A 27,032-nucleotide genomic window follows, 5' to 3' on the forward strand; every position below is an offset into this window, starting at 1 on the left:
TGAATTCCATCAAATATTAAAGAAGAAGTAATACCAATCTTTCTCAAACTCATCCAAAAAATTGAAGAGGAGGTAAGATGTCCAAACTCATTTTTAGAGGTCAGCATTTCCTTGATACCAAAGCCAGTAAAGAACACTACAAGGAGAGAAATTACAGGCCAATATCCCTGATGAACAGAGGTCAACTATCCTCAACAAAATACTAGCAAAGTGAATTCAACAGTACATTAAAAGGATCATATGCCATGATTAAGTGGGGTTTATTCCTGGGATGCAAGCGTAGTTCATCATCTGTAAATAAATAAATGCAATAAGCTACATCAACAAAATGAAGGATAAAGACTATATAATAATCTTAATAGATGCAGACAAAGCATTTGACAAAATTCAACATCCTTTCATGAAAAAAACTCTCAATAAATTTGGTATAGAAGGAAGGTACCTCAACATAATAAGTCCCGTATATGAGAAACTCACAGCTAACATGATACTCAATATTGAAAAGCTGAAAACTTTTCCTCTAAGATTAGAAACAAGATAAGGATACCCACTCCTGTCACAGCAATGGTAATCATCAATAAAATGAAAAGGCAACCCATGGAATGGGAAAAAGTATTTACCACATATCCAATAAGCAGTTAGTATCCAAAATATACAAGGAATTCATACAACTCAATAGCAAAACAAACAAACAAACTAAACCAAATACCACAATTCAAAATGGGCAAAGGATCTGAATATGTGTTTTTCCAAAGAAGACATACAAATGGCAACATGTACACGAAAAGGTATTCAACATCATTAATGATCAGGAAAATGCAAATCAAACCATAATGAGATACTTCCTCACATATTGTTAGGACGTGTATTACCAAAAAGGGAAGAGATAAATGCTGGTAAGGATGTTGGGAAAAGGGAACCCTTGTGCATTCTTGGTAGTATAGTCACTATGGAAAACAGTAGGAGGTCCCTCAAGAAATTAAAAATAGAACTACCATATGACCCAGGAATCTCACTTCTGGGCAAATATCCGAAGGAAATGAAATCACTATTTCATTATCTCAAAGAGATATCTGAACTGCCAGATTTATTGCAGCACTATTCACAATAGTCAAGGTTTGGAAACAATGTAGGTGTCCATCCACAGATGAATGGATAAAGAAAATGTAATACACACACATACACATACACAGATACAATGGAATATTTCACAATCTTAAAAAAAAGAATGAAATTCTGTCTTTTGTGACAACATGGATGAACATGGACGGTATTATGCCAAGTGAAATAAGCCAGATAGAGAAAATGAAAAACTACATGGTATCACTTATGTAGAACCAAAAAAAAACAAACAAAATAGTTGAATTCATAGAAACAGAGGGTAGAATGGTGGTTGCCAGGAGCTGGGTGGTGGGGGGAATAAGGAGAGGTTGGTAAATGTTTTTAAACTTTCACTTATAAGATGAATAAGGCTTGAGGATGTAATGTATAACATGGTGAATATAACTGATAATACTGTCTTGTATAATTAAATTTTCTAAGAGAGTAGAACTTAAGTATTTTCATCAAAAATAAAGTAACTGTGAGGTGATGAATGTGTTAAATGAACTCAATGGAGGGAATCATTTTACAATGTATACGCACATCAAATCATAACTGTATATGTTAGATATATGTATTATAATTTTATTTGCCAATTATACCTTAATAAAGCTGAAAAACATTTTTCAAAAGCTTTTTTACCCCCTGAACTGACATAATCCTACAGAAAATATTAAGAGAACTTTTCTTTGAGTTATTTCTTTTTCAATGTTTCACTGCTCATTAGCCGGATCAATATACAAACCATTTCCTCCCAAGGGTTATCTTTACTTATTTATTGACGTCTGCCAATAACCTGATCAAGGGGAGTACTATATGGATTCCATAACTGGGCAAAAGTTATAGCATATACCATGAGAACATGTAAACTTTTCTTATCCAAGGCTTTCCTTCTTCCTTAAAATTGTAAGAGCTCCATTGTGTTTTCTGAGTTCACGTGATTTTAAAAAAGACAAAAAATATGCATGCATACATTCCTGGTCCTTTACCCCTACTCTTTTGTATTTTTAGTTTTTTACCTCATTTCCTAGAAGGGCATTTACACAGGCTTCTGATGCATCGCAGATGGCTGTGAGATCATGTCCTCCTTCTAGAGCCAACACCACATGTCCATCAGCCAGTGTCATCAATTGCTTCGTCAAATGACCAAAGCCTAACATAATGCAAACAGAACATTTCAAAGTATAAATTAAATGTTAACTGACCACTAGAATCTAATATTGATTGAGCATTTATTCTGCATATGTCCTTTCTCAGCACTTCCCATGTGCTAACTTGTTTAATACTCACAATAACTTGATAAATTAGGTCCTATTAGTATCTCTATTTAACAAATGAGGGCACCAAAACCCAAGATCCCACAGCTAAGAAGTATCACAACTAAGATTTACAACAGTCGTTTTGGTTCTTCACCAGTGCACATTACTGCCTTTCACAACACATTCTATGTGTACCTGGATGAAAAACTTGAATAGTGTTTCGCTGTTAATAAGGTAAAGAATTCCGTTTCCTTAATATTTCTTTCCTGTTTCCATCATCTGCCTTCATTATAAAAGGAAGTTTTCTATATATCACCTCAAAGTACTTAACTATCACATTAGATTTTACAGACATTCTTTTACTATGAAATAGTTGATAAATGCAAAAAATAATATCTATTTATGTTATAAAGTGTAATATGAAAAACACCTGGTCACTCACCTTCCAATTTAAGGAAAATACTTTTGAAGCCCCCTGTATGCTTCTAACAACATAATTCCTCCTCACTATGGGAAATCAGGATCCTGAGTTTATGTTTATAACTCCTTTGCTTTCCATTGTTAATTTGCTTATTTTGGAACTTTATAAAAATGGTTTTATACTGTTGCACCTTGCTCTTTTCACACATTTTGTTAGCTCATCTCTGTTGATATATGTAGCTACAGTTCTATGCTGTCTAGTAGGCCATTTAACAAGTATAGAAGAATTTATTTACCCATTCTCCTGCTGACAAATATTTAGGTTTTGTGTTATTACAAAAAAATGCCCCTATGGGACTTCCCTCGAGGTCCAGTGGATAGGACTCTGCGCTTTCACTGCCGTGGTCCCGGGGTTCCATACCTGGTCAGGGGAACTAAGATCCCACAAGCCATGTAGTGCGGCCAAAAAAAAAATGCCCCATGAACATTCTTATACCAGTCTTCTGGTGTACATGTGCAAGAGCAGAGTGAAATTGTCATGACTTAAAACCTGCTAAATAATACCAGATCATTTCCAAAGGACTATTATCAATCCCCATTCTGAGAAGCAGTATATATTAGAATCCCAGTTTAGTCACATCCTTGCCACCATTTGGTATGATTTGCCAACTGGGTGGATGAATGATAGCATCTTACCGTGGTTTCCTTCAGTATAAGGAGGAACCTTTCTATTTCTACTCCAAATTAGAGTTTTTATTATAAACAGATGTTGAATTTAATTATTTTACTATACCAAATGAGATGGTTTTTCTCCTATAATTTCATAGTGTTGTGAGTTACATTAATATTTCAAATATTTAGCCATCATTGAATTTATGAAATAAAATAAGTTTGGTTGTGATATATTATCTTTTTTATACAAAGCTGGATTTGTTTGACTAATGCTTTGTTTAGAATTTTTTTCACCTATGTTTATGAAAGGGGTTAATCTATAAATTTCCATTCTTTTATTGACCATGTTGAATTTTATTATGGTCAGAACCTCTTTTTCTATTATTTGACTCTAGAATGTTGGGTAGAAATCTTCTGTAAAACCATTTGACTCTTGTGTTTTCTTTGAGGAAGATTTTTATCTACTGAGAATTTCTTTAGGGATTAGAGGACTATTTGTGTTTTCAATATCTTCCTAAGCTATATTTTTCTAGAAATTTCTATCTTTTGTGTTCAAATTTATTCAGTAAAGTTATTTATTACCTTTATTATCATATGTTGGCACTCCAATTAGATGTAGTCATTGTTACTGTATCCTCAACATCTCTGAAGTTTTCTTTCATATTTTCTTTCTGTCCTGCATTATGTGTACTTTTATTTCAGATCTATCTTCCAGACTTTCTCTCTCCAGATGTATCTTATCTGCTATTTATACTTCTACAGATATTTTCATTTCAGGGATTACATTGTTCAAATCTAGATGTTCTATTTGGTTATATTTCATAACTTCCTAGTCATTTTTATATTTTCTTACTTTTGGTTCATGTTTTTATTTCTTTCTTTTATTTCTTTAGGCATAATTATTTTATTTTCTATATCTGCTATTTGAAGTCTTTATGGCTTAGTTTTACTATTTTTTGTTTCTGATGATTCAGCCTCATGATGTCTTAATTCTCCTTTGTTTTTTGAATTTTTTTGCACTCATATTAATCAGAACTTTATATGTGAGAAAGCTTGGAAGCCTGAGTTGAATGTGATATTTATCTTTGAAACCTGAGTTGAGTGTGATTTTGTTTGCTTCTGCTGGATGGCTGAAACATTACCAACCAAGATCAATTTAAAATTTTTAGACTCAAGGGCTGTTTTTTTTTTTTAATGCACAGATAATGTAAATATGGACCCCCAAATGATTACAAATTGACATAGAAAAAAATATAGTTTTTTTTTTCCCTTTCCATTCCCTTTGAAATTCCTTCTACTGATAGCCATAGCTAAGATCAATTTGTTGTTTTATTCAGCAGTATTTCCTTTTCTCCTATTTATCCTTTTCTTTAGAGTTGGCCCTTTGACATTCCCTTTTTTATTCTGGTCTCCAGTCAAAACCCTTCCCTTCATAGACCCAAAGCTTCGACTCCCCTTTCTAGTATGCAGTAGTCTATTAATGCTCAAGCTTTCGCCAACTGAACACTTTGGGATAGCCCAGGGTGGCCACCAGCTATAGTATTTGCTCACTTTTCTTCATCTTTTTGGAAGTCATCCATAAACTTAAAAGAGTAGTCTTGATATTTTCACGTAGGAGTATTTCAGTATATGCAGTCACTCATATTGCCAAATGTAAATGTCTCTCAGTTAATATTTAAAAAATTTTAACATTTCATCAACCTGCTCAATTTCAGGCACTACTGAAAAAAAAAGGATAAATGAAAATATATAAAACCATGTGTTTGGGCTTCCCTGGTGGCGCAGTGGTTGAGAATCTGCCTGCCAATGCAGGGGACACGGGTTCGAGCCCTGGTCTGGGAAGATCCCACATGCCGTGGAGCCACTAGGCCCATGAGCCACAACTACTGAGCCTGCACATCTGGAGCTTGTCCTCCGCAACAAGAGAGGCTGCGACAGTGAGAGGCCCATGCACCGCGATGAAGAGTGGCCCCCGCTCGCCGCAACTAGAGAAAGCCATTGCACAGAAACGAAGACTCAACACAGACAAAAATAAATAAATAAATAATTTTTTAAACAACAACCATGTGTTCAATATGGCATTTCATTTTTTTAATAGGCTTTAAGAACATGCAGGACATAAACATTTAATTTTTAAAACAATTATATTTTTAAAGCAGTTAACAGATGTGTTGCTACAGCATAACACATCTGGACTGGGCTCCCAGATCCTCACATGCTCAGCGGCCCACAAGTTCCTGAATCACTTGTTGAAAACAAGTGGCCAAGATTGCGGAGTAGGAAGACCCTGAGCTCACCTTCTCCCATGGGCACACAGAAATTACAACTATTTACAGAGCACCTATTGAGGAGAAAGACTAAAAGGATATCAGAAAAGATGTACAACTAAAGATATAAAGAAGGAACCACAATGAGATGGGTAGGAAGGGCAAAGATGTAGTATAGTCAAGACCCATATTCCTAGGTGCGCACCCACAGACAGGAGGCTACTTAAAATTACAGAGGTTCTCCCCAAGGAGCAAGGGGTCCAAGCCCCACATCGAGCTCTCCAGCCTGGGGGTCCTGCACTGGGAAGCCAAGATCCCAGAAAGTTTGGCTCTGAAGGGCAGTGGGGATTACTTTGGGGAGAGTCAGAGGGCTGTGGGAAATAGACTCCACTCTTTTTTATTAATTAACGTATTTATTTATTTATTTTAGGCTGCATTGGGCCTTCGTTGCTGCGCGTGGGCTTTCTCTAGTTGTGGCGAGCGGGGGCCACTCTTTGTTGTGGTGCATGGGCTTCTCATTGTGGTGGCTTCTCTTGTTGTGGAGCACGGGCTCTAGGCACGCAGGCTTCAGTAGTTGTGGCTCGCGTGCTCAGTAGTTGTGGCTCACGGGCTTAGTTGCTCCTCGGCATGTGGGATCGTCCCAGACCAGGGCTCGAACCCATGTCCCCTGCATTGGCAGGCAGATTCTTATCCACTGCACCACCAGGGAAGTCCCTAGACTCCACTCTTAAAGGCACACACAAAATCTTACACTCTCCAGGACCCAGGGCAGAAACAGTAATTTGAAAGGAGCCTGAGTCAGACACACCTGCTGATCCTGGAGTAATAAAAGGGAGAAACCTACAAACAAGAATACTTTACCCAGCAAGGCTTTCATTCAGATTTGATGCAGAGATCAAAAGTTTTACAGACAAGGAGAAGCTAAAAGAGTCCAGCACCACCAAACTAGCTTTACAAGAAATGTTAAAAGGACTTCTCTATGTGAAAAAGAAAGGGCCATAACTAGAAATATGAAAATTATGAAAAGAAAAGTTTTATTGGTCAAGGCAAATATATAGAAAAGGTAGTAAATTAGCCACGTATAAAGCTAGTAGGAAAGTTTAAAGACCAAAGAAGTAAAATCATCTATATCCACAATAAGTACTTAAGGGATGCACAAAACAAAAAGATGTAAAATATTATGTCAAAAACAGTAAACATGGGAAGGGGAGTTAAAATTCAGGGTTGTTAAAATGTGTTTGAACTTAAGAGATCAGCAACTTAAAATAATCATATTTATATTTAGATTGCTATATATAAACCTCATGGTAACCACAAACCAAAAATCTACAATAGATATGCACACAAAAAAGAAAAAGGAATTCAAACATAATTCTAAAGATAGTCTTTTGGCTTTAAAAGACACATGAGACCTAATGCACTCAACAGATATATAGAGAAAAAGATATCAGGCTTGCGGTTATCAGAGGTGGGGTTTAGGGGGAGGGGGAATTGCATGAAGGCAGTCAAAAGGTACACACTTCCAGTTATAAGATAAATAAGTACTACGGATGTAATGTACAGCATGATAAATCTAATTAACATTGCTGTGTGTCATATATGAAAATTGCTAAGAGAGTAAATCCTAAAAGTTCTCATTGCAAGGAAAATATTTTTTTCTACCTCTTTAATTTTATATCTACATATATGGGATGATGCATGTTCACTAAACTTACTGTGATTATCATTTCATGATTTATATAAGTCAATTTATTATGCTATACACTTAAACTTATACAATACTTGTATATCAATTATATCTCAAAAAAACTGGAAGGGAAAAAACCAAAACATTAACAAAATTAATAGACTGTTTAAGAGCAGTTTTGGGGTTATCGAAAATTTAAGCAGAAAGCACAGAGAGTTCCAATATCCTACCCTACCCCCTTGCTGTGGTTTCCCCTATTAATAATAGCTTGCATTAGTGTGGTACATTTGTTACAGTTGATGAACCAGTATTGATACATTATTGTTAACAAAAGTCTATGACCAGGATTTACTCTTTGTGTTGTATAGTTCTATGGGCTTTGCCAAACACATAAAGTCATGTATCCACCATTGTAGCATCATACAGATTAGTTTCAAGGTCCTAAAATTCCCTGTGCTCCACCTATTCATCCCTCCTCTCCGCTCCCCAATCCCTGCAAACAAATGATCTTTTTTGTCTCTATAGTTTTGTTACTCATTTTTTCAGTTTACATTAATTCAAATTTTTAGCTTCTTGTATTAACCATTCTAAGTACAAGACTATTTCATTCTCCCTCATTTATATAATACTTATCATATTTACAATACTTCTAGATCCATGAAAACTTGAAAGAATTATCACGAATGTGGAAATGCATGGTCTGCAAGCCTACCTAGGCTGCTCTCAAGCCTGACCTTGTTCTTCTCTTAGGTATTGTGGGCTTCTGTTTGAAAAGAAAGTAAATTTTCAGGATAAGGTTGGTAGAAGTAATGCAAGTCTCTAAAATTGTCAAGCAATGAGACCCTAAAACCAAACTAAGTTGCTTCCATTTTAGAACAATGAAATAGTATCATCTTAATCCTTGGAATGCATTGAGATATCCACTCAATAAACCAGGGCTGTCCAGAATTTCAGCTCTGGTCTAGCACTTGAGGTTAACTATGAACAAGGTGAGTTCATTTCCCCATTACCTTGCAGCACTTCAATGTTGATTCTATCCACTTAGCTACTATTTTGATGGAAGTCAAAATATTCACTTTATAATTACCCTATGTTTCTAAATACTTGGCAAAAACTATTCTAAAAAAGATTTAAAAATTAAGTGAAAACTGTTTTGTTTTTTGCGGTACGCGGGCCTCTCACTGTTGTGGCCTCTCCCGTTGCGCAGAACAGGCTCCGGACGCGCAGGCTCAGCGGCCATGGCTCACGGGCCCAGCCGCTCCGCGGCATGTGGGATCTTCCCGGACCAGGGCACGAACCCGTGTCCCCTGCATCGGCAGGCGTACTCTCAACCACTGCGCCACCAGGGAAGCCCAGGTAAAAACTGTTTTTAAGCATTATTGTGTTTTTCACTTCTATGGACCTCATGATGATACCAATAAGAATCTTTTCCACAGGCCATTTAGGAATGAGGCTGAACACATTAAGCTCCACCTTCTTACCTGACTGCTATAAAAAGAACGGTAAGCTTACAGAAAATGTGTAATACAGAGTCCTGATCCTAATGCTTAGAAACGTACTTGGCCTAAGTCAGGGTTAATAGCACATAGTAAGTAATTCTATTCTAGAAGATAAATGAGCAAGAAATATTCCTAATACTCACAGACAGATATTTCTACTAATCATATTGTTAAATATTCTGAACAGCTTTTCCTGTAACCTAAACCATGGCTACAGTGATAACTTAAAAAGAGATAATAATAAATCAAGCCTGTATGCCACATCTTTCATACTGAAGGTTCCTAGCAATTGAGAATTCAATTATCTAAAGTTACTACTGAGTGAATCAAATCACATGGATTAAAAAAAAGGAGGTGGGGAGAGGGATAAAGTCTCAAATCTGATTTAAGTTCACTCTTTCCTTTGGGAATAAAAAAAAAGTCCCGTAAAATACCAAATTTAGAGGGGATAGTAAAAAGTGGAAGGAAAGAATGGAATGAAGCTAATCTTTGATCTCTATCCAAATTCCTCTTTCTTTTACCTACAGGGTTTATTTCCCATTCACATGTTACCCATGTGATCTCTGGAGCCACAGATTGAGGCAGCTGAACTCTGAGTTATCCTTGCACAAAACGTTCAAGTGAAGTAAAGAAATAAAATTTCTACGAGGCCTAAGCTCTTTCTTCCCATCAAAGTAAGAAATTTAAGAACAACATTTTACTTCTATTAACCTGAGTTCTACTGTGTCTATTACTGCTGTACGTATATAAGAGGGATTAGAAAAGCTAAGTGTGGCTACCAATGTCAAGGTATTATTTTTCTGGACATGAGAAAAAGAAGATTCAGTGGTGCGTGCATGTGTGCGTGTATGTGTGTTTATTTGAGAGGTTTTGTAACATAATTTTAATGGGCATAATTACAAGTTTCATTTAATAGTTTTTACTTCCAGCTTCACAAAAGCACAGAAGTTCATCCTACGTGTCACAACAAACTGAACCTGTACAGCTGAAAAATTATAGCAGAGAGCATAGCGCCAGCAAGGTTTTCCTCAAGGAGGTTCGAGTGTCTGGAGTGTGAGGGTTGATGGGAAAGAAGCGATCAAGTGAGAAAGTAAGTCTGTATAACACGGTGCATGTTGAGCTCAAGCAATTACAGATATGAAATGGGGTGGAACTGGGTTCTTAAGGTCCACATATACCTTTTGTTTCTGAATTTTTTTTAGAGGGTGGGGTACTTAGGGAGGAGCCTGGTTGCCTGGGGCAGCAAGATGGGCAGTATCAGGTTAGTGACTGGAAATGATACATATTCAGTGAAAATCAGCCTCAGAAGTTGTCCCTACCATGTGCATTGACTGTGACAGAATACCCTAAGAAATATTTTTCAAAGTGAAAGTTGGCACCTTAAGCTCTTCTGAGAAAATCTTGTAGAATGAGGCATTAACAAAATACTATCACTACTACTTACTGTACTACTGCTACTGCCACTACACTAAAGAATACTATATATAACCTGGCTGTTTCAAAAAGCATTAATTTAATTAAATCAGCGTTATTATAAGCATAAGAAGGAAGGTACACTGTAACAAATCTTTTTTTTGTTTTTTGATGACCGAACATACTGAACTGGTAACTACCAAGACTGAGACAGCACTGAGGAAGAGAATTGCAAGGGCATCTTCAGCTAGAAATCCTCTGATTCAGTGGAAGCAAACTTAATTTTGTTGCTTCTGAAAAGAATATTAACTAAGCAGTAAATATGGTAGTGCTTCAAATGACCAATTTCACTGTGATTTCCCGAAATTCTATGAGGGTTCATTTCTGCTAAAGAAGTCATATCGTGTCAGCATTTTTATTAAGTTTGGAGAAATTGTTTGAAATGAAAAGTTGCTCTAGGAAGCCTCAAAGATTAAACTTTAGATATATATTTCATAACTAAGCCATTAGGACACAAAAGGATTCACCCTTCAAAATGGCATGTCTCATATGCTTCTCCCTAATGTTTCCCAAATAGTTCCCAGAATATTGGTAGTGCAAGGAAACAACCCTAACTTTATTTTCATTTCCGTTTGAAAACAACTATTTTCAAAAGAAAAATTAACACATATTCATTGTGGAAAATATGGAAATAGAAAATAGAAAAAAAAAGGCAAATAAAATTATGTAATATATAACAAATATATATGTTGTTATACATTATATATTTTTTAATAAATAATAAAATAATTATAATTTATATAATTATAAATCCAGTCCTACCAATCAGAAATAGCCAATCCCACTTTTGTGGTATTTCATGCTTATAGTTTTTGTGTATTTTTAAAATAAAACAGGATCATATTGTAATTTTTAATTTTACATTTACAAATACAAATATAGTGGAAAACATGTTTCATATACTCTGCAATATCATTCTAAATGTATTAATATACCAACTAATTCTCTGTTTTTAGATATTAAATTATTACTAGTTTTCAGCTTTATATATAAGGTTGCAAATAATATCCTCCTGTATGCTTGAAGCACTTATCTGATTCTAGTGTTATTACGTATATTATAGGATGAAAAGAGGCTTGCTTTTTTTTTACTGCTAACTTTTCTTTTTTACCAGAGTATGAGATAGAACACAAATAGTAAAGCACACGATGGCAGGATGGGAATGAAGTTCCTAAACTTTATAAACTCCATTCATGTGCGTTCAGCAATGCCTGTTGTGGATAACTGAAACATTCTTATAGAAGCTCAGAGAAATGAGATATTCTTAGAAAGTCTGTTTTTATTATGAAATTGAAAACGTGTAGTGTATCAGAACTCTCTAGGGAGGCCAACACTGAGGGACTTCTGCTGTAGGTTGAAGAGGGACTTCTCTTTAACTTAGAGTGTAGTTAACCATTGCTATTTTGCCATCCTATAAAAATCACACTCTAGAATCAGCAGCCAACCCCCAAGAAAGGTAGGTACCTGGGTCATGATTCACTTGATTAATAAAGAAATAGTGACACAAAATGACTGATTAGAAATCATTTCACTTCTACTTGTAAATCTCCTAACTTTTCTGATATCAGTCTCCCATTCACTACAAGTGCTTCTTCACTATTCTTTCCTATGTCTGCCTAGGAAAGCTTCAAGTAAACAAAGCAAGAATGATAGAGGCAATCCCCCACCCCATGGTGCCATTTAGCAGAGGTAGTGGAGAGTGAGCAGCAGTGACAGTCTCTTTAGAAATATTGACACCTAATACGTTACTGATTTATGTAATTTTTGTAACTCTTTCTGATATGGTAAAGAAGCCTCAATAACAGTTTTACTCATTTTTTAACAGGTTAGTTTCATTTGGTCCTAAAATATTTGTGAAGACTTCATTGCAAATTCAATATAGTAGGGATCAATGGAGTCAGATACTTTTGTCCCGTTTTCATTTGCAATTTAATTTTGCACATCCACTGGCAAAATTTCCGTAGTTATGTCCAGGAAAGATCAACTGAAGAATGAACATACGGTAAAGTGTAATTACAAAAATTGTAGTCATTTTCCTCTCTAAACCCCTTAGTCATTAAGTTACCATGTTGTTCTTTAGGAAAATGCAGTCAAACTCAAGTTGAGAGAGAAGTTTGGGTAGCATGTGGCTGGCTCATGTATTGTGAGGCTCCCTAGCAGGACTTCAAAGCAGAAGCTGATTGTTGCAGATGGGAAGAATGGTCTCCACAGAAATACCTTTTTAAGAATTATGATGCTGTAATTCATATGGTAGGCACTTGTGATTCGTTCCTGATGATGTTGGGATCATTTAACTCACAAAACCATTGTCGCTACCATAAAATCCTTTCATCTGTAGCCAAAAAAGGTTTATTTCATGCAAATGAAAATTTTTCATTAAAGCATCACCTTAATAATGGGAAAGGTATATATTTTCTGGTCATGTTTAAAATGTAAATTTATGAACATATTTTGAAGATTCATTTCACATTAAGATCTTTATTTATTTGATGTCCTAGGACTCTTTTCAAGTTCATTGAAACTGGAAATCAATTTTAGAAGAACTAAGGAGATTATTATCATTAAATCTTTCAGTTGGCTTATTCCAAGCAGCCCTATAAATACTGCATATGTTTTAAAGAAGGCACTTTCAAGTACAGTAAAAATCCTTTTACTGTTCCAGCCAGTGATGCTCCAGGAAGTAACTTTATATTCTCAGCACCTTTTGAAAACAAATGAATAGTTGGTTTGTATCCTAAACAAAATCTGAGGCAAGAGAATACTTCAATGCCAGTATTTTGGAAAAATGAAATTTAAAAATATTTATCCTCAGGAATTCCTGAGAATAAAATGGCAAGAATGGTTGACTGGTATTTTGACCATCCATCCTTCCATCTGTCTGTCCATCCACGATCCATCTATCTACAAATCAACAGTTTATTTACTAAATGCCTACTATGTGCCACAGTTTTATATATAAATCTTATACTTCGAATACATGAACCTCAGTTTTCTCACCTGTAAATACAACTACGGATTATTTATTCTACCTCACAGATTTGAAATAAGTATCTAATCATAAAAAGCCACCTCAATATATATATAAACGCTATACATTGAACAGAACCTGGCACATAGCAGGTATTCAGTTTTTATATTTTTGAATAAAAGAGTTTAACCATAGAACTTAAGATCTAGGAATGAATTTTAAGATTAAATACTCCAATCCTTTCGTTTTAAGGTTGAGGAAAGTAAGACTCAGAAAGGTCAATTATCAAGGCAAATGGTTAACTACAGAGTTGGGGTGAGAACCCAAAGCATTTCCCACTATTCAGCCAACCTAATAGATATTAAGACTGCCCATTTTTTCAGACATGATTTCCAGTTCAAAAGGAACTTTAAAAAGAGTTCCTAGACACCAAATGGCTTTTACAAATCATTGCTTTGGTGTGTTAAGTGTAAATGATCCAGAAACATGTGAATTAAATTTCCCTTAAAATACACAAATATAAAACCAGTGAGGAGATAAAAATCCCTAGAAAATGCTTTTGGATATCATAGGACCATTCCTTCCCACCCCTCAACAAAATTGTTTTTGCCAAACCCCAACTGCAATTTGATTTGCCAATCACTAGCTTTTACTGCTGTTTTCAATAATGCTTTAAACACATGGGATCTATTCTCTCATCGATGCTCACGCAAAATTGGCCAAGTGGGATGGAACAAGAGCAGGACAGACTCATGCTAAGCCGTGATGATCCCATTACAGTACTTTGCACTACTCAAATTCAACCAGTATTTACTGAACACACACTCTAACAATAACTAGGGAAATACGTGGATGAATAAGATATAGTTCCTGCTTCCAGAGAAATTACATATAAGGGGCACATACACGGATAAATAAAATTTGACATAGAGAAAGATAATTGTTATAAAATAAACACATTTTTATAAAGCTTAATAGATGGAAGACATACATCTGTTTAGAAGAAACTCAGAAGATAATAGAGGACATATTCAAACGTTTGCAGTGTTATGCATCTGTGTATCTTTGTCTCAGCTTCCCACTTCTGATACAGGAACAGTCATGTTGGTTAGTTTCAGTGAAATAATATATGTAAAATGCACCCACCCAGCGCTTCACATCTAGGCAATATCAATAACTATTACTTCCTCACCAGCCCATCAGCCCTCTTCGTAATTCAGAAGCTCTCTTAGGTAAACAAGCAAAGTATTCTAAATGGTATCATTTTTTTCATTCATTTGGTTTTTCTACTAGTAAACTTAGTTGTAGAATTACTCAGTTATGCTCACATAGGACCATATATATTACAGTTCCAGACAGCAAAATGGGGAATGGAAAAATAAGTTTGGAGAACAGGAACCCATATTTCCAGATAATCCTACTCTTTAAAATTTTTTCTAAAAAATAAATTGCCAGAATTAATACATTCAAATCTAGCACCTAGCTTGGTACATAGTAGATGCTCAGTACATGCTGCTGAAAGAATGAATGAATATGGAATGAATGTATTCTATTTAAGTTTACTTAATTCCATTTCAATTAGATAGTATGGTAGGCAGAAATCTCAGAATGACCCCCAATAACTTTTGCTCTTGTATAATACAGTCTCCTCTGAGTGTGGATGAAATCTGTGCATATAATGTATACTCCTGTGGTACGGCAAAAAGATGTTTCAGTTGACTTTGAGTAAATCAAAGGGAAGATTTCAGGCACTGTCAGGGGGAACTGGAGGGGGCTGGCTAAGATAATCTAATCGCATGAGCCCTTCAATTTTTTTTTTTAATTAAAAAAAAATGTTTTTTGGCCATGCCACGCAGCATGCAGAATCCTAGTTCCCAGATCAGGGATCAAACCCATGTCCCCTCCAGTGGAAGCGCAGAGTCTCAACCTCTGGACCGCCAGGGAAGTCCCGCATGAGCCCTTTAAAGCGCAGTTTTTCTCTAGTTGGTATTGTAAGAAGAAGTTAGGGAGATTTGAAGCATGAGAAGGACTTGATGGACCACTGATGGTTTGAGAATGTAAGGGACAATGTGAGGAGGAATGTTGGTAGCTTCTAGCCAACAAGGAAATGGAGACCTCAGTTCTACAAATGCAAGGGACTAAATAAACTCAGAAGAGGATTGTTCCTTACAACCTCCAGCATAAGGAGCCAACCTGGCTGATATTTTGATATCAACCTTGTAAGACCAGAAGCAGAGAACCCAGTTCTTGTGACCTAACAGAACCGTGAGGTAATAAATGGATGGTGGGGCTTCCCTGGTGGAGCAGTGGTTAAGAATCTGCCTGCCAATGCAGGGGACACCGGTTCGAGCCCTGGTCTGGGAAGACCCCACATGCCGCAGAGCAACTAAGTCCGTGAGCCACAACTACTGAAGCCTGTGTACCCAGAGCCCATGATCCACAACAAGAGAAGCCACCGCAATGAGAAGCTCGTGCACCACAACAAAGAGTAGCCCCTGCTCACTGCAACTAGAGAAAGCCCACGGGCAGCAATGAAGACCCAACACAGACACAAATAAATAAATAAATAAATAAATAAATAAATATATAAATAAAAATTTTAAAAAAGGATGGTGTTTTGAGTTAATAAATTTTCACATATCCCTGAATATGCTATAGGCGTAAGATAAATCGATATAACAGTTCATGAGGTAAAAGTGAAAGTGTAAGGAAAGTTGGAATAGTAATGGTAACTACAACAATGAATAATTCTAAAATAGTTATCCTGTGACAGGTCCTGGGGTTCATACAGATGTTTCATTCAGTCCTCACACCAACATTATGAGGTAGCTACAGACAGTATCCAACTTTCTAGAGGGGTAAACAAAGAGAAGTTGAGTAACTTTCCCAAGGTCACACAACTACAATATAGTAATGTCAGGACTCAGGCTTTAGACTCTGAGGTCTTAACCACTGACCCTACTGCCTGTTTAAAATAAGTGAGAAGAGCCCCAAATAATTTTTAAAAAAACCCACACACATAAAGCATGTTTACTTTTCACTTAGAATAAGATGAAGTAACCAATGCATGTCACCATGTGCCCAAAGGGTTCATCTGTCCTCGCTATTCTCCACCCATTTCCCCAAGTAAGTGCCAATTGCCAGTATGCTGAGGAATAAGACACATACCTTGACAATGCCTGAACAAAGTGTCTGCTGGATCTGGAAGAAGTGGGTTGTTAAAAGAAAATAAGGTTATGATGAATTTTCAGTCATGATGAGATACTTCAAATAGAGTCAGTGCTGCTAGCTTCTCTGTTACCCTGAACCAAAGCCAAAATCTGTGGGTCACTTTGTTTAAAAGAACAGGAGAATCCCAGTCCTGGATGAACCCGGGTTTATGTAAATTAGGTGACCTTTTCTGGGCAGAGAGATTTCGAGAACTGTGAACTCTTCTAAAGAACCAAGGGCTCTGTATGATCGCTGGCCACGTCAAATTGGACACTGCAAGCCTTTTCCAACTAACGCATCTTGTGCTCAAGGAACTATGGGAGGGCTTATACAGCTGAAAGAGTGTACAAGTTAGAAGACTCTGGGCCTGGAGATGGGCAAGCATCCCAGCAGAAAACTCTAGGCTCACTTTCAGAGAGCAGTGACCTCCATACACCAGCCGCCCAACCACTTGTCGTTGGCTTCTCACATTTTTCAGGATTAAATTCAAAGCCTGCAAGACATGGTCTCTCTCTCCAGCCCCATCTTCTGTCATGTCCCCACATTTACTCTTCCCTTGACGTAACTATTTATACAATTCGATGAACACAGCAACCAAACAATGCCCACAGTTCTGAGCTTCCACTGATGAAATGTCCTGTCCACATCCAGCTAACTCCTACTCACCTTTTAAATTTAGTGTAAGCAACATCCTGAGCCCCGTGGGCAATGCAGAATTGTTCGTATGTGCCCCCTTCACACTGATTTCTCTCTATAGTCCTTAATTTGTGAGTTCACCCTACGAGGTTATAAACTGCTAGACAACAGGGACCACATCTTGCCTGGCTTTGTATATCCAATGCCCAGTACAGTGCTTGGCATTCTCAGTATGTTAATTAAATGACTGATGTATAAATAGTAGAGAGACCTGAAGCTGACTTTATAGACCTGGATGAATGTGTGTTAATAGCTAAAGTGTATGTGGAACTTATTGCAGGGTAGGCTCTTTACAACTTATTTAATGTTCAACACAGCTAACACACACACACACACACACACACACACACACACACACACACACACACACACATACACAGAGAGATATGAAAGAGGTATTACCATTATTCTCAATTTAGAGCTGGGAAGTAAACACAGAGAGGTTAAAGCACATTGTCCAAGGTAAAACAGCAAAGGTAGGATTTAAACCTTCTGGCTCTGGAGTCCACACTCTTAAATTACAATACCCAGCTTTCTGGATTCAGGGCCCATGGTGATACTGGAGAGCAATTTTTGAAGAAAAGTAAAGAAAAGCAAAGCCCTGAAAAATGTCATGCTCTTATAATATACCAACTACAGAATAACTATTTTCCTTTCTTAATGTTTTAAAAAAAATACTGTGGCCAGTACATGTAAAAAATCTTTCTCAAAGATTGGCTGGGGGAGCAGCCAGGGGAAAAGTTTAGGTCCAAAGAAATACAACAAGCCACAAAGAAAACTCAAGTCCCTGTCACAGACTGTTTCTTACACAGTTCTATGAAACTTGTAAGCAATTTCATTAATTTAGTTTTACAGAGTGAAAGTATAATACAGGAACTGTGCTGGCCAATGAGGATATAGTTTTAAGCATAACAAAGACAGTCCCTTTCCTTACATCACTTAGAAACTAATGTTAGTGAGAGCTACCATCATCAGGTACCATGCTATGTGTTTGAAACACATTATCTCATTTAATCATCACAACTGCCCAAGTGGGAGAATGAGTAAAAAGAAATTAACTTGCCCAAGCAACACAGCCAGTGGCAAAGCTATAATAAGTAAGTGGTTTGTTGATTCCAGCACGTGTCCTTCAAACCTCTCAGCTGTGTTTGAATCCACATACTGAGTACTAGTTCAATGTATTACTGCTACAGTCACGGCACCAACTGTGCCTGAATAACACTCCTCAAAAGTTAATGACTGTTACCCATTCTTCTTAATCAAGCTTTAACTTACACTCATAAAAACTGATTTTCAGGAAAAAAAAAATCCACTTTGATTTTCTGATATTATCACTTCGTAAAGAAATATATTACTTGCCCCCCTGCTAAAACCCTTAATTTCTTTTCAAATTAACCCTTGGAACTAAGCTTGCTTTTCAACGTTGGTTATAGCATTAATTCATGATGGCACTCCCCAAATCCAGCTCAGATAATGATGGTCATGGCAATTCTTGTAGTGACTACTGCCAAAAAGTTTATCTACTATACGTGTCCTTGTGGTTACTTCATGACTAATTGCTTTTTTTAAAAAATAAATTTATTTATTTGTTTATTGGCTGTGTTGGGTCTTCCTTGCTGTGCGCAGGCTTTTCTCTAGTTGTGGCAAGCGGGGGCTACGCTTCGTTGCGGTGCGTGGGCTTCTCATTGAGGTGGCTTCTTTTGTTGCAGAGCACGGACTCTAGGCACACAGGCTTCAGTAGTTGCAGTACGCAGGCTCAGTAGTTGTGGTGCACGGGCTTAGTTGCTCCATGGCATGGGGGATCTTCCCGGACCAGGGCTCGAACCCATGTCTCAATGGACATAACTCTCATTGCCAAAAACATTTCCTTGGAATTCCATTTCCCAAATAACCCAGGTTTTTAATTTCAAAAAAAAAATACCTGATTTTAAAAGATAAGTTTCTACCCTCGGGGCAAAACTGATGATTTCTTATTTTTCTTGCCATAAAAGGAGATTCAGGAAGCCTCTGAATTATAGGTTTCAAGCAACCATTTAATTTAGATTAAATTAGACAGCAATTGTATGTTAAATAAATATGAAATGGCTCTGAATGTATTTGTCAAAGATTAAGCATTCTGTAATACTTGGCTTCTATTACACATTTGTTATTGCTGATTTTTAAAATAAATCACCATTTAATTGAAATATTTAAAGAACATTTACAAAGGAAAGTATAGTATTTAGCAAAACCCATGAGAATCTAGTAAGACCAGTAAGGTAGCTCTTTAAAAAAATAGTAGCCTATTCTCCAACATTGTGGTAGAAAATCTGTAGTGCAATTGTGGCCAGAATCCTACACAATCTTTACAAATGCCATGATTCAACTTGCCAACGTGCCAACATGAAACCAAAAAGTGTTTATTTTAAATATTTATTATCAAAGTACTTTTGGTCTGTTATAGGCTCTTCCCACCTGCCATTAAAAAAAATCATTAACTGAATTACAGGTATATGAAAATAGGAGCTTCCTCACATATCCATCAGTATATGAGTATAACTATCATTTTGGGGCGGCGGGGGGGAGGAATGAAATATTCCAGAGTACACTGCATCATGATTTTTATACTGTACTTTTTTCCTGCTTTCCCGAGCTGGAGATGTGGAACATGAAAAAGGAGTCTTCCCTAGATCATGCTAGAGGTCTTGCATCTTAAGGCACAATGAGGCCCAATATCCAACTTACATAAGATACTCTAAAATGTGGCAAAAACAGAGTATTTCAGGGAGCGTGGTGGCTTTTTAGGTCAAATACTTCAAGGCACTTAAGAGACCTGAAAGATGACAAGACTGTAGCATTGAATTTTGACAGAGTGAACTAAGCAGAGGCCAGCGTCAGAATGGGTAGATCAAAGATAAAGAAGAGTTTTCAGGACTTTGGGCACTAGCTGGAGTCCAGCTAGTCCAAAGTCTGGACTACATATCAGAATAAATGAAGGAGCATAATCTGCTGGTAATTCCAGAATCATTAGAACTGGGAGGTCATGGATGTCTTTCAATAAGAGTCTGTAATGAGGGACTTCCCTGGTTGTCCAGTGGTAAAGAATCTGCCTCACAATGCAGGGGATGCGGGTTCGATCTCTGGTTGGGGAACTAAGATCCCACGTGCCGCGGGGTGACTAAGCCCGCACGCCATAACTACTGAGCTCATCCACCTCAACTAGAGAGCCTGTGTGCCGCAAACTACAGAGCCCACAGGTCCTGGAGCTTGCACGCCACAACTAGAGAGAGGGAATCCACACGCCACAACTAGAGAGAAACCCGAGTGCGTCACAATGAAGAGCCTGTGCACCTCATCAAAGACCCCGCAAGCTGCAACCAACATCCGATGCAGCCAAAAATAAATAAAATAAATAAATAATAAATTTTTAAAAAAGAGTCTGTAATGAAATTAGGCAACCGATTTTCAAACTAAAGACCATTACAGATACACTAGGCTGGGAGTCAAGCTGGAATACACTTCAGATATGCACCTGTCTAGTCTATTGCTCCTCCCTTAAAGTGTCAGTACAGATTTACCAAAAAGAGTTAAAATTGCAGAATCTGGATATTAACAGCCTGATCCACAACTGAAAAATGTGGGAATTTTATTAAGGTATGACCACTGGCATTCTTCTTATCCCAATCAAAAGCGTCATAGCTTCAAGAAAAAAAAGAACTGAGTGACCAAAATTATCTAACTAATAACAGATGACAAAATAAATTTAAAATGACTGTTAAAGGAATGTGCCTTTTATCATAACTATTATGTCTCAAAAGAGTTGTGTAACTCATCATAAAAACTTTCAACCTCAAATTCATTAAGGAAAAATGACTTCTCTTGAGAGATACCCAGATGTTCTCTGCCAGCTCCTTAAATCCACCCAAGACATCTGTTGAGTCTTACTGCCTAAGCAATGTTAGTTTCTAGAAAAGATTATCTAGTCTATCTTGTGAAACATCAGTGACAGAGCCAGTGTGGCACTACTGATTCTGAGTTTGGGTAACATTAATCAACAATAAAAATGAATGTTATCGGGTCTTCCCTGGTGGCGCAGTGGATAAGAATCTGCCTGCCACCACAGGGGATACAGGTTCCATCCCTGGTCCGGGAAGATCCCACATGCTGCAGAGCAACTAAGCCCGTGAGTCACAATTACTGAGCCTGCGCTCTAGAGCCTGCGAGCCACAACTACTGAAGCCCACGTGTCTAGAGCCCGTGCTGTGCAACAAGAGAAGCCACCGCAATGAGAAGCCCACACACCGCAACGAAGAGTAGTCCCCGCTTCCCGCAACTAGAGAAAAGCCCGCATGCAGCAACAAAGACCCAACACAGCCAAAAACAAAGAATGTTACCAACTAAATTCGAGTTCTGCTGGATAAAGCTAATTCCCATCTCTAGGTTTTAATTTCTCTATGGGTCAATTAAAGGGGTTGGATTAAGTATTTCTTAAAGTGAGGTTAACCTCTGGCTAATCTGAATCATGTAGGTGTTTATTAAAATGCAGATTCCTGAGGCTCATTCCCGAACAAGTTAAAATCCAAATCTCTGGGGTGAGACCCAGACTCTGCATTTAAATTTATTTATTTTTGACTGCGTTGGGCCTTCATTGCTGTGTGTGGGCTTTCTCTAGTTGCAGCGAGCAGGAGCTACTCTTCATTGACGTGAGCGGGCTTTTCATTGCAGTGTCTTCTCTTGTGGAGCAGGGGCTCTAAGCACATGGGCTTCAGTAGTTGTGGCACTCAGGCTCAGTAGTTGTGGCTCGTGGGCTCTAGAGTGCAGGCTCAGTACCTGTGGCACACGGGCTTAGTAGCTCCGCGGCATGTGGGATCCTCCTGGACCAGGGATTGAACCCATGTCCCCTGCACTGGCAGGCGGATTCTTAACCACTGCACCACCAGGGAAGTCTCCCAGACTCTTAAAATAAGGCCCTCAAATTCCGTTTCAGAGCCATGTGACTACAAGATCGTGAAGGGTCCTTCCAGCTCTGCCATTTGGGTTGATCCTTTGATATTTGTAGTAGTCAACAATTTAAGCATATCAAGAAACAAGCAAAATAGATCCAGTTTTATTTTGCTTATCAACAAGACAAACAGACATCGAAATAAAGATAATAGACTTCATTGTTACTCCAGGTTTGGGCTGTCATGAAATTGTATACAAAGTAGAATTTCAACCTGGTATTTCACCCTTTCCCTGCCCTGTGTTGCACCCCAGTCTCCCTTTTTTTTTTTTTTTTTTTGCGGTACGTGGGCCTCTCACTGTTGTGGCCTCTCCCGTTGCGGAGCACAGGCTCCGGACACGCAGGCTCAGCGGCCATGGCTCACGGGCCCAGCCGCTCCGTGGCATGTGGGATCTTCCCGGACTGGGGCATGAACCCGTGTCCCCTGCATCAGCAGGCAGACTCTCAACCACTGCGCCACCAGGGAAGCCCCCCAGTCTCCCTTTTAAGTGCAATTCTCCTCTTCCTTCTGGTCTCCATGAAATACACTTTTAAGAAGGGTTCTTACATGGTGAATTTATGTCAGTGGGTTATCTTTATCAGGAGAGTTTAGGCATCTCAAAAATTAAATGTTAACTTTTACAAAATTCATGAAACGGTGATCCATTATAATAAGTTATATAACTTGTTAACTCTGGAATGATAAAAGCCTTTTTCCTCTATTAGGAAGCCTTCTCAAGTGAAACTGTGTCCTGGCTCTCCCCCAAAATATAGTCTTAAAGGAAATTATTAACTCACATTTAAAACCAAACCTTGTTACCATCATTTTGGTTACTCTTACGATAAATTATAAAGAGTGAAATGCCAACATGAAGAAGACATTCCACTAATGATAAATAAATAGTTTAGGTTATAATGATAATAGGCAGCTCTTTGGAAACAATAATTTGCAAAACAACATATTACTGCCCTTTTGATTTCATGTTTCTAAAGATAATAAAATTTTCCTTAAGCGCATTGAATTTTCTGTTGATTAGGCCTTTAAGTTAATCATGACTATTTATTACCTCAAGTATTTATTGAGGAAAGTTTTCTATGTTGTACTTGTCCCTTTATTACCTACTACTTCAAAGTGCAAGGCTTGATTTGAATAGAGGATCTGAGACATGCAATACTATTAAACAAAAAGACTTGGCCTATGTTCAACCAACCAGACAACTATATTTGAGGAGCCATGAGTCTTAATGGAAAACAATTTTTCAGGTCCATAAATTAAATTAAATTAAAACTAAGTTTATTATCAAGAGAACTCTGGTGAATCCCAACTGCCATCATCGAGCATAAAAGGAAAAGCAGATTCTTAGGATATTTCATCATTTCAATTGGTTGATTCAGTCAAATAATTGGATCTACTGAAGTTTTGTTTCTGGCTGAAACAACTGAGGGTGCAGCATTTGTAGGACTATATGGTCAAACTGACTGTGTGTGAATATGTCACCCAAGGATATACTAAGTTTTTAGTGAGGAGAGACAGACAATAAACAAGGAAAGGTAATAAAAGCATGGTTATTTTGGTGGCTTAATTTAGGGTCAATTTTTAATGATCACCTGAAGAAGGCCTGGAATTCTTATAACTATTCTTAGCATAAATAAGTGGGGAAAATTGTAAATCATTTATATAAATATCTCATTTAGTTACATTAGTCTACAGAATGTCTCTCTTTTTTTTTTTTTTTTTTGCGGTACGTGGGCTTCTCCCGTTGTGGAGCACAGGCTCCGGACGCACAGGCTCAGCGGCCATGGCTCACAGGCCCAGCCGCTCCGCAGCATGTGGAATCTTCATGGACCGGGGCACTAACCCATGTCCCCTGCATCGGCAGGCGGACTCTCAACCACTGCACCACCAGGGAAGCCCTAGAGAATGTCTCTTGAACGATACTGACTTTCTGTATCAACATTTTTTCTCCCCTGCTTTATGAAACACTCTTCTCAACTGGCCTTACGCCATCATACTCTCAGGTATCCCTCCTTCCTTTCCTGTTCCGAGTCTAGCTGCTGGCTCCTCTACCCCCTTCCTCCTGAGAAATGTGGGTACTCCCAGAGTTCTGCCCTCAGTGCTCCACTCCTCCTCTGCAAACTCTATCGGTGAATCCTTTCACTGCTACATCATTTACATCCATAATCACTAAGTCAAAGACTGAAATCTCCATCTCTCCTTACCCTCCTTTTCTAGATTTAACTCTCATTCACAAATTGCCCAGGAGGGCATTTCTTTATACATCCACACTCGACTCTAACTGAACATGTCTAAATATTATCCATGATCCACCTTCCACAGCTTCTCCTCCTAAAATCTCCTTAACATCTGCCTATGACAATGCTCAAACTACCTGGTTTGGTAACCCAGGCCCCAATATGCCATACTGTCAAACTGACGATCCTAAAGATGCTTTCTTTCTGGAGATTGCTTTGGGTAAGAGCCACCACTGACATCTCAGAAATGTTCTTTAATTTTCCTGGCTCTCCATTTCTTCTTCTGTGAATTCGGAGTAAATAACACTTGAGATTATGGTGAATACATGGAAGACTGCACATTTCTGCTTAAGCACTATGTGAGGACACAGCAAAGTGCAACAAATGGTTGCTGGAGAGAGCAAATGCGATGTGTTTACTCATGTCTTTCTTTCCATCTGCTTTCCCTTCTCCTCTTATTTATATTTAATTCATCATCCAAGAGCCAGCTCTGCTGCCCCCTGTCACTACTCTTAGAGAAATTTCCTTGATCACTATACATTTTCCCTGCAGAATTCACTTAACCAGGTACTGTCTTTTCTTGCATGTCTTTTTTATTTCCAATTTAATTGTGAAATTCTGAAGTTGTTCAATATCCCAATTTTTGACCTGTCATCCAAACCAAAACAGTCGTATTTACTGAATAAATAAAAAGCCAGTGTTCCTCATTCTCATGTGCAAAGGGACATTTAGATTGAGCGGTGCCTATGCTTGGACCTGAGTTCTCAGTCCTGACTGACCGCAAACACTGTGACAGTCGAGCCAGGGAGATCAGTGCTTTGGCATTCTCGGTGCTTTTTCCCAAGGAATGTAGGAAGATTTCCTATTTGTGAACTTTGAAAGCATTTCAGCTCACCTTTACTGACTCGTTTCTCTCCACCACGTGTGTTTGCAGGACTTGAAATGTAATGTGAATACTGAAGTGGATCGTCTCCTTCCTCTGGAGATGTGACTTAACATGAACAAAATGTGGACTCTACCCGAGCCACGCTCAGGAAAGCCTCTCAGGTCCGGAAATAAACATTCTGGGATACTCTGCAGGCCAGATGTGCAGACTGTGAGATGGCATGTGAGAGATGAGAGAAAGAACCCAAGCGCATTAAATCCAGCGTATTCCCAGGGTGGCTTGCTTTTCTTTGCAAAGATGTGGTGGGGAAGCCCTTTGCTCCTGGCTGCTGTATGCCCACATTTCCTGGCTGTTTGCTAATATCTATTAAAAGGTAGGTTTGAGAATAATGGTTCTGATAGGGAGGTAGAAAGCACCACCTAAACCCAAAATGTTTATGTGCCCCTTTCTCTCTAAAGCCCAAGAGCCACCTCATTAGACATAGGATATAGAATTCACCAAAATTCGACACCAGTTTACTGTGTTATCTTGAGCAAATCATGTTGCCCCTCTGAGACGCAGCATCTTCACTTTCTCATTTGTAAAGGAACTAAAACCTAGTTCCTTTACATCCATGATTCTTCCCGAGTGAAAGATTCATCTATACCCCCATGCAGCAGAGCTCTCCAGGTCACACTCTAATTACTCTCTTCGGAACTCCAAGAAACGGCTGCCAAACCTCTGGCTGCTGACTGACGTTTCATATCCACGCTAGTGCACTTTCAAACACAAACCATCCTGAGCCTGTCTTTGTTCTTTGGGATGTCTGTTTCCGTCATCCCAAGAAAATGTAAGAACAGTCAAACACAGGTGTTTGGGCATGGCCTAACAACTACGGTTCTTTGTCTTTTTTTTTGAGGAGGGAATCTGTTTTAACATATAGAAAAAGTCACAAAGGCTGATCCCAAAGTCTTGACATCCCCTCTGGTTGTCTGAAAATTCTCTCTGAAGTCCATGAGAATGCTGCACTCCATGGACCCAGGCCCGTAATTGGCAAATGAGGAAATATCTGAGGGGACAGGATTTTAAAGTTAGCAAAGAAAAAAAAAAAAAAAACTCTTAATACAGAAAAGGTGATTTTGTTGTTGTTGTTGTTGGAAAAAATGGGAGTTTAAACAGCACATTTATTTCCTTTTAATTTCTGGGCTGTCAGACATCAGCTCTGAAGCCCTGATTCGGAACACATGCAGAGTCCCTTTGAAGTTCTGGCTGTTTTTTTTTTTTTTTTTTTAACAATGGCAGAAAGATATAAAGAAATTAAACTGCAACATAATCATGAAACAGAACTTCGGGACTCCTGATTTACAAATTGTCATTCTTTCATTTTTTTATGGGCTCTGTTTTCAAAGCTTCATTGTGGCACATAGTTTTTTGTAATTTTTTTCCCTTTAAGCTCGATCTTCAGTTATTCTTTTCTCCTCCAAGATGAAGCATTCTACTTTTATTTTAATCAACTAAAAAATAGTTCATTGTGGTTTTCTGAAGACAAGAAAGGAACTGGAAAATCCAGAGGAATACATTAAATGGAAACTTTTTGATAAAAGCCATAGCAATATAGGGTTTAGCTCTTAAAGTACCCAATTCTCTTGGCAGAAAGACAAAAATGTACCTTAAATTTTCAGGCAGTCTAGAGAAAATGTCT

At 37.9% G+C, this 27,032-nt stretch overlaps 1 protein-coding gene across 1 annotated transcript in view; it reads right to left on the reverse strand.

The window, feature by feature from the left end:
• The window catches only part of HDAC9 (histone deacetylase 9), an 806,539-nt gene that overhangs the window by 71,604 nt on the left and 707,903 nt on the right, over nt 1-27,032 (reverse strand). The window contains exon 23 of the mRNA XM_060020406.1: nt 2,121-2,254. Within this exon, the coding sequence (XP_059876389.1) occupies nt 2,121-2,254 (134 nt within the window). The remainder of the gene's footprint in view (nt 1-2,120; nt 2,255-27,032) is intronic.

This window comes from Delphinus delphis, chromosome 9 (genome assembly GCF_949987515.2).
Source record: "Delphinus delphis chromosome 9, mDelDel1.2, whole genome shotgun sequence".
Lineage (NCBI taxonomy): Eukaryota > Metazoa > Chordata > Mammalia > Artiodactyla > Delphinidae > Delphinus > Delphinus delphis.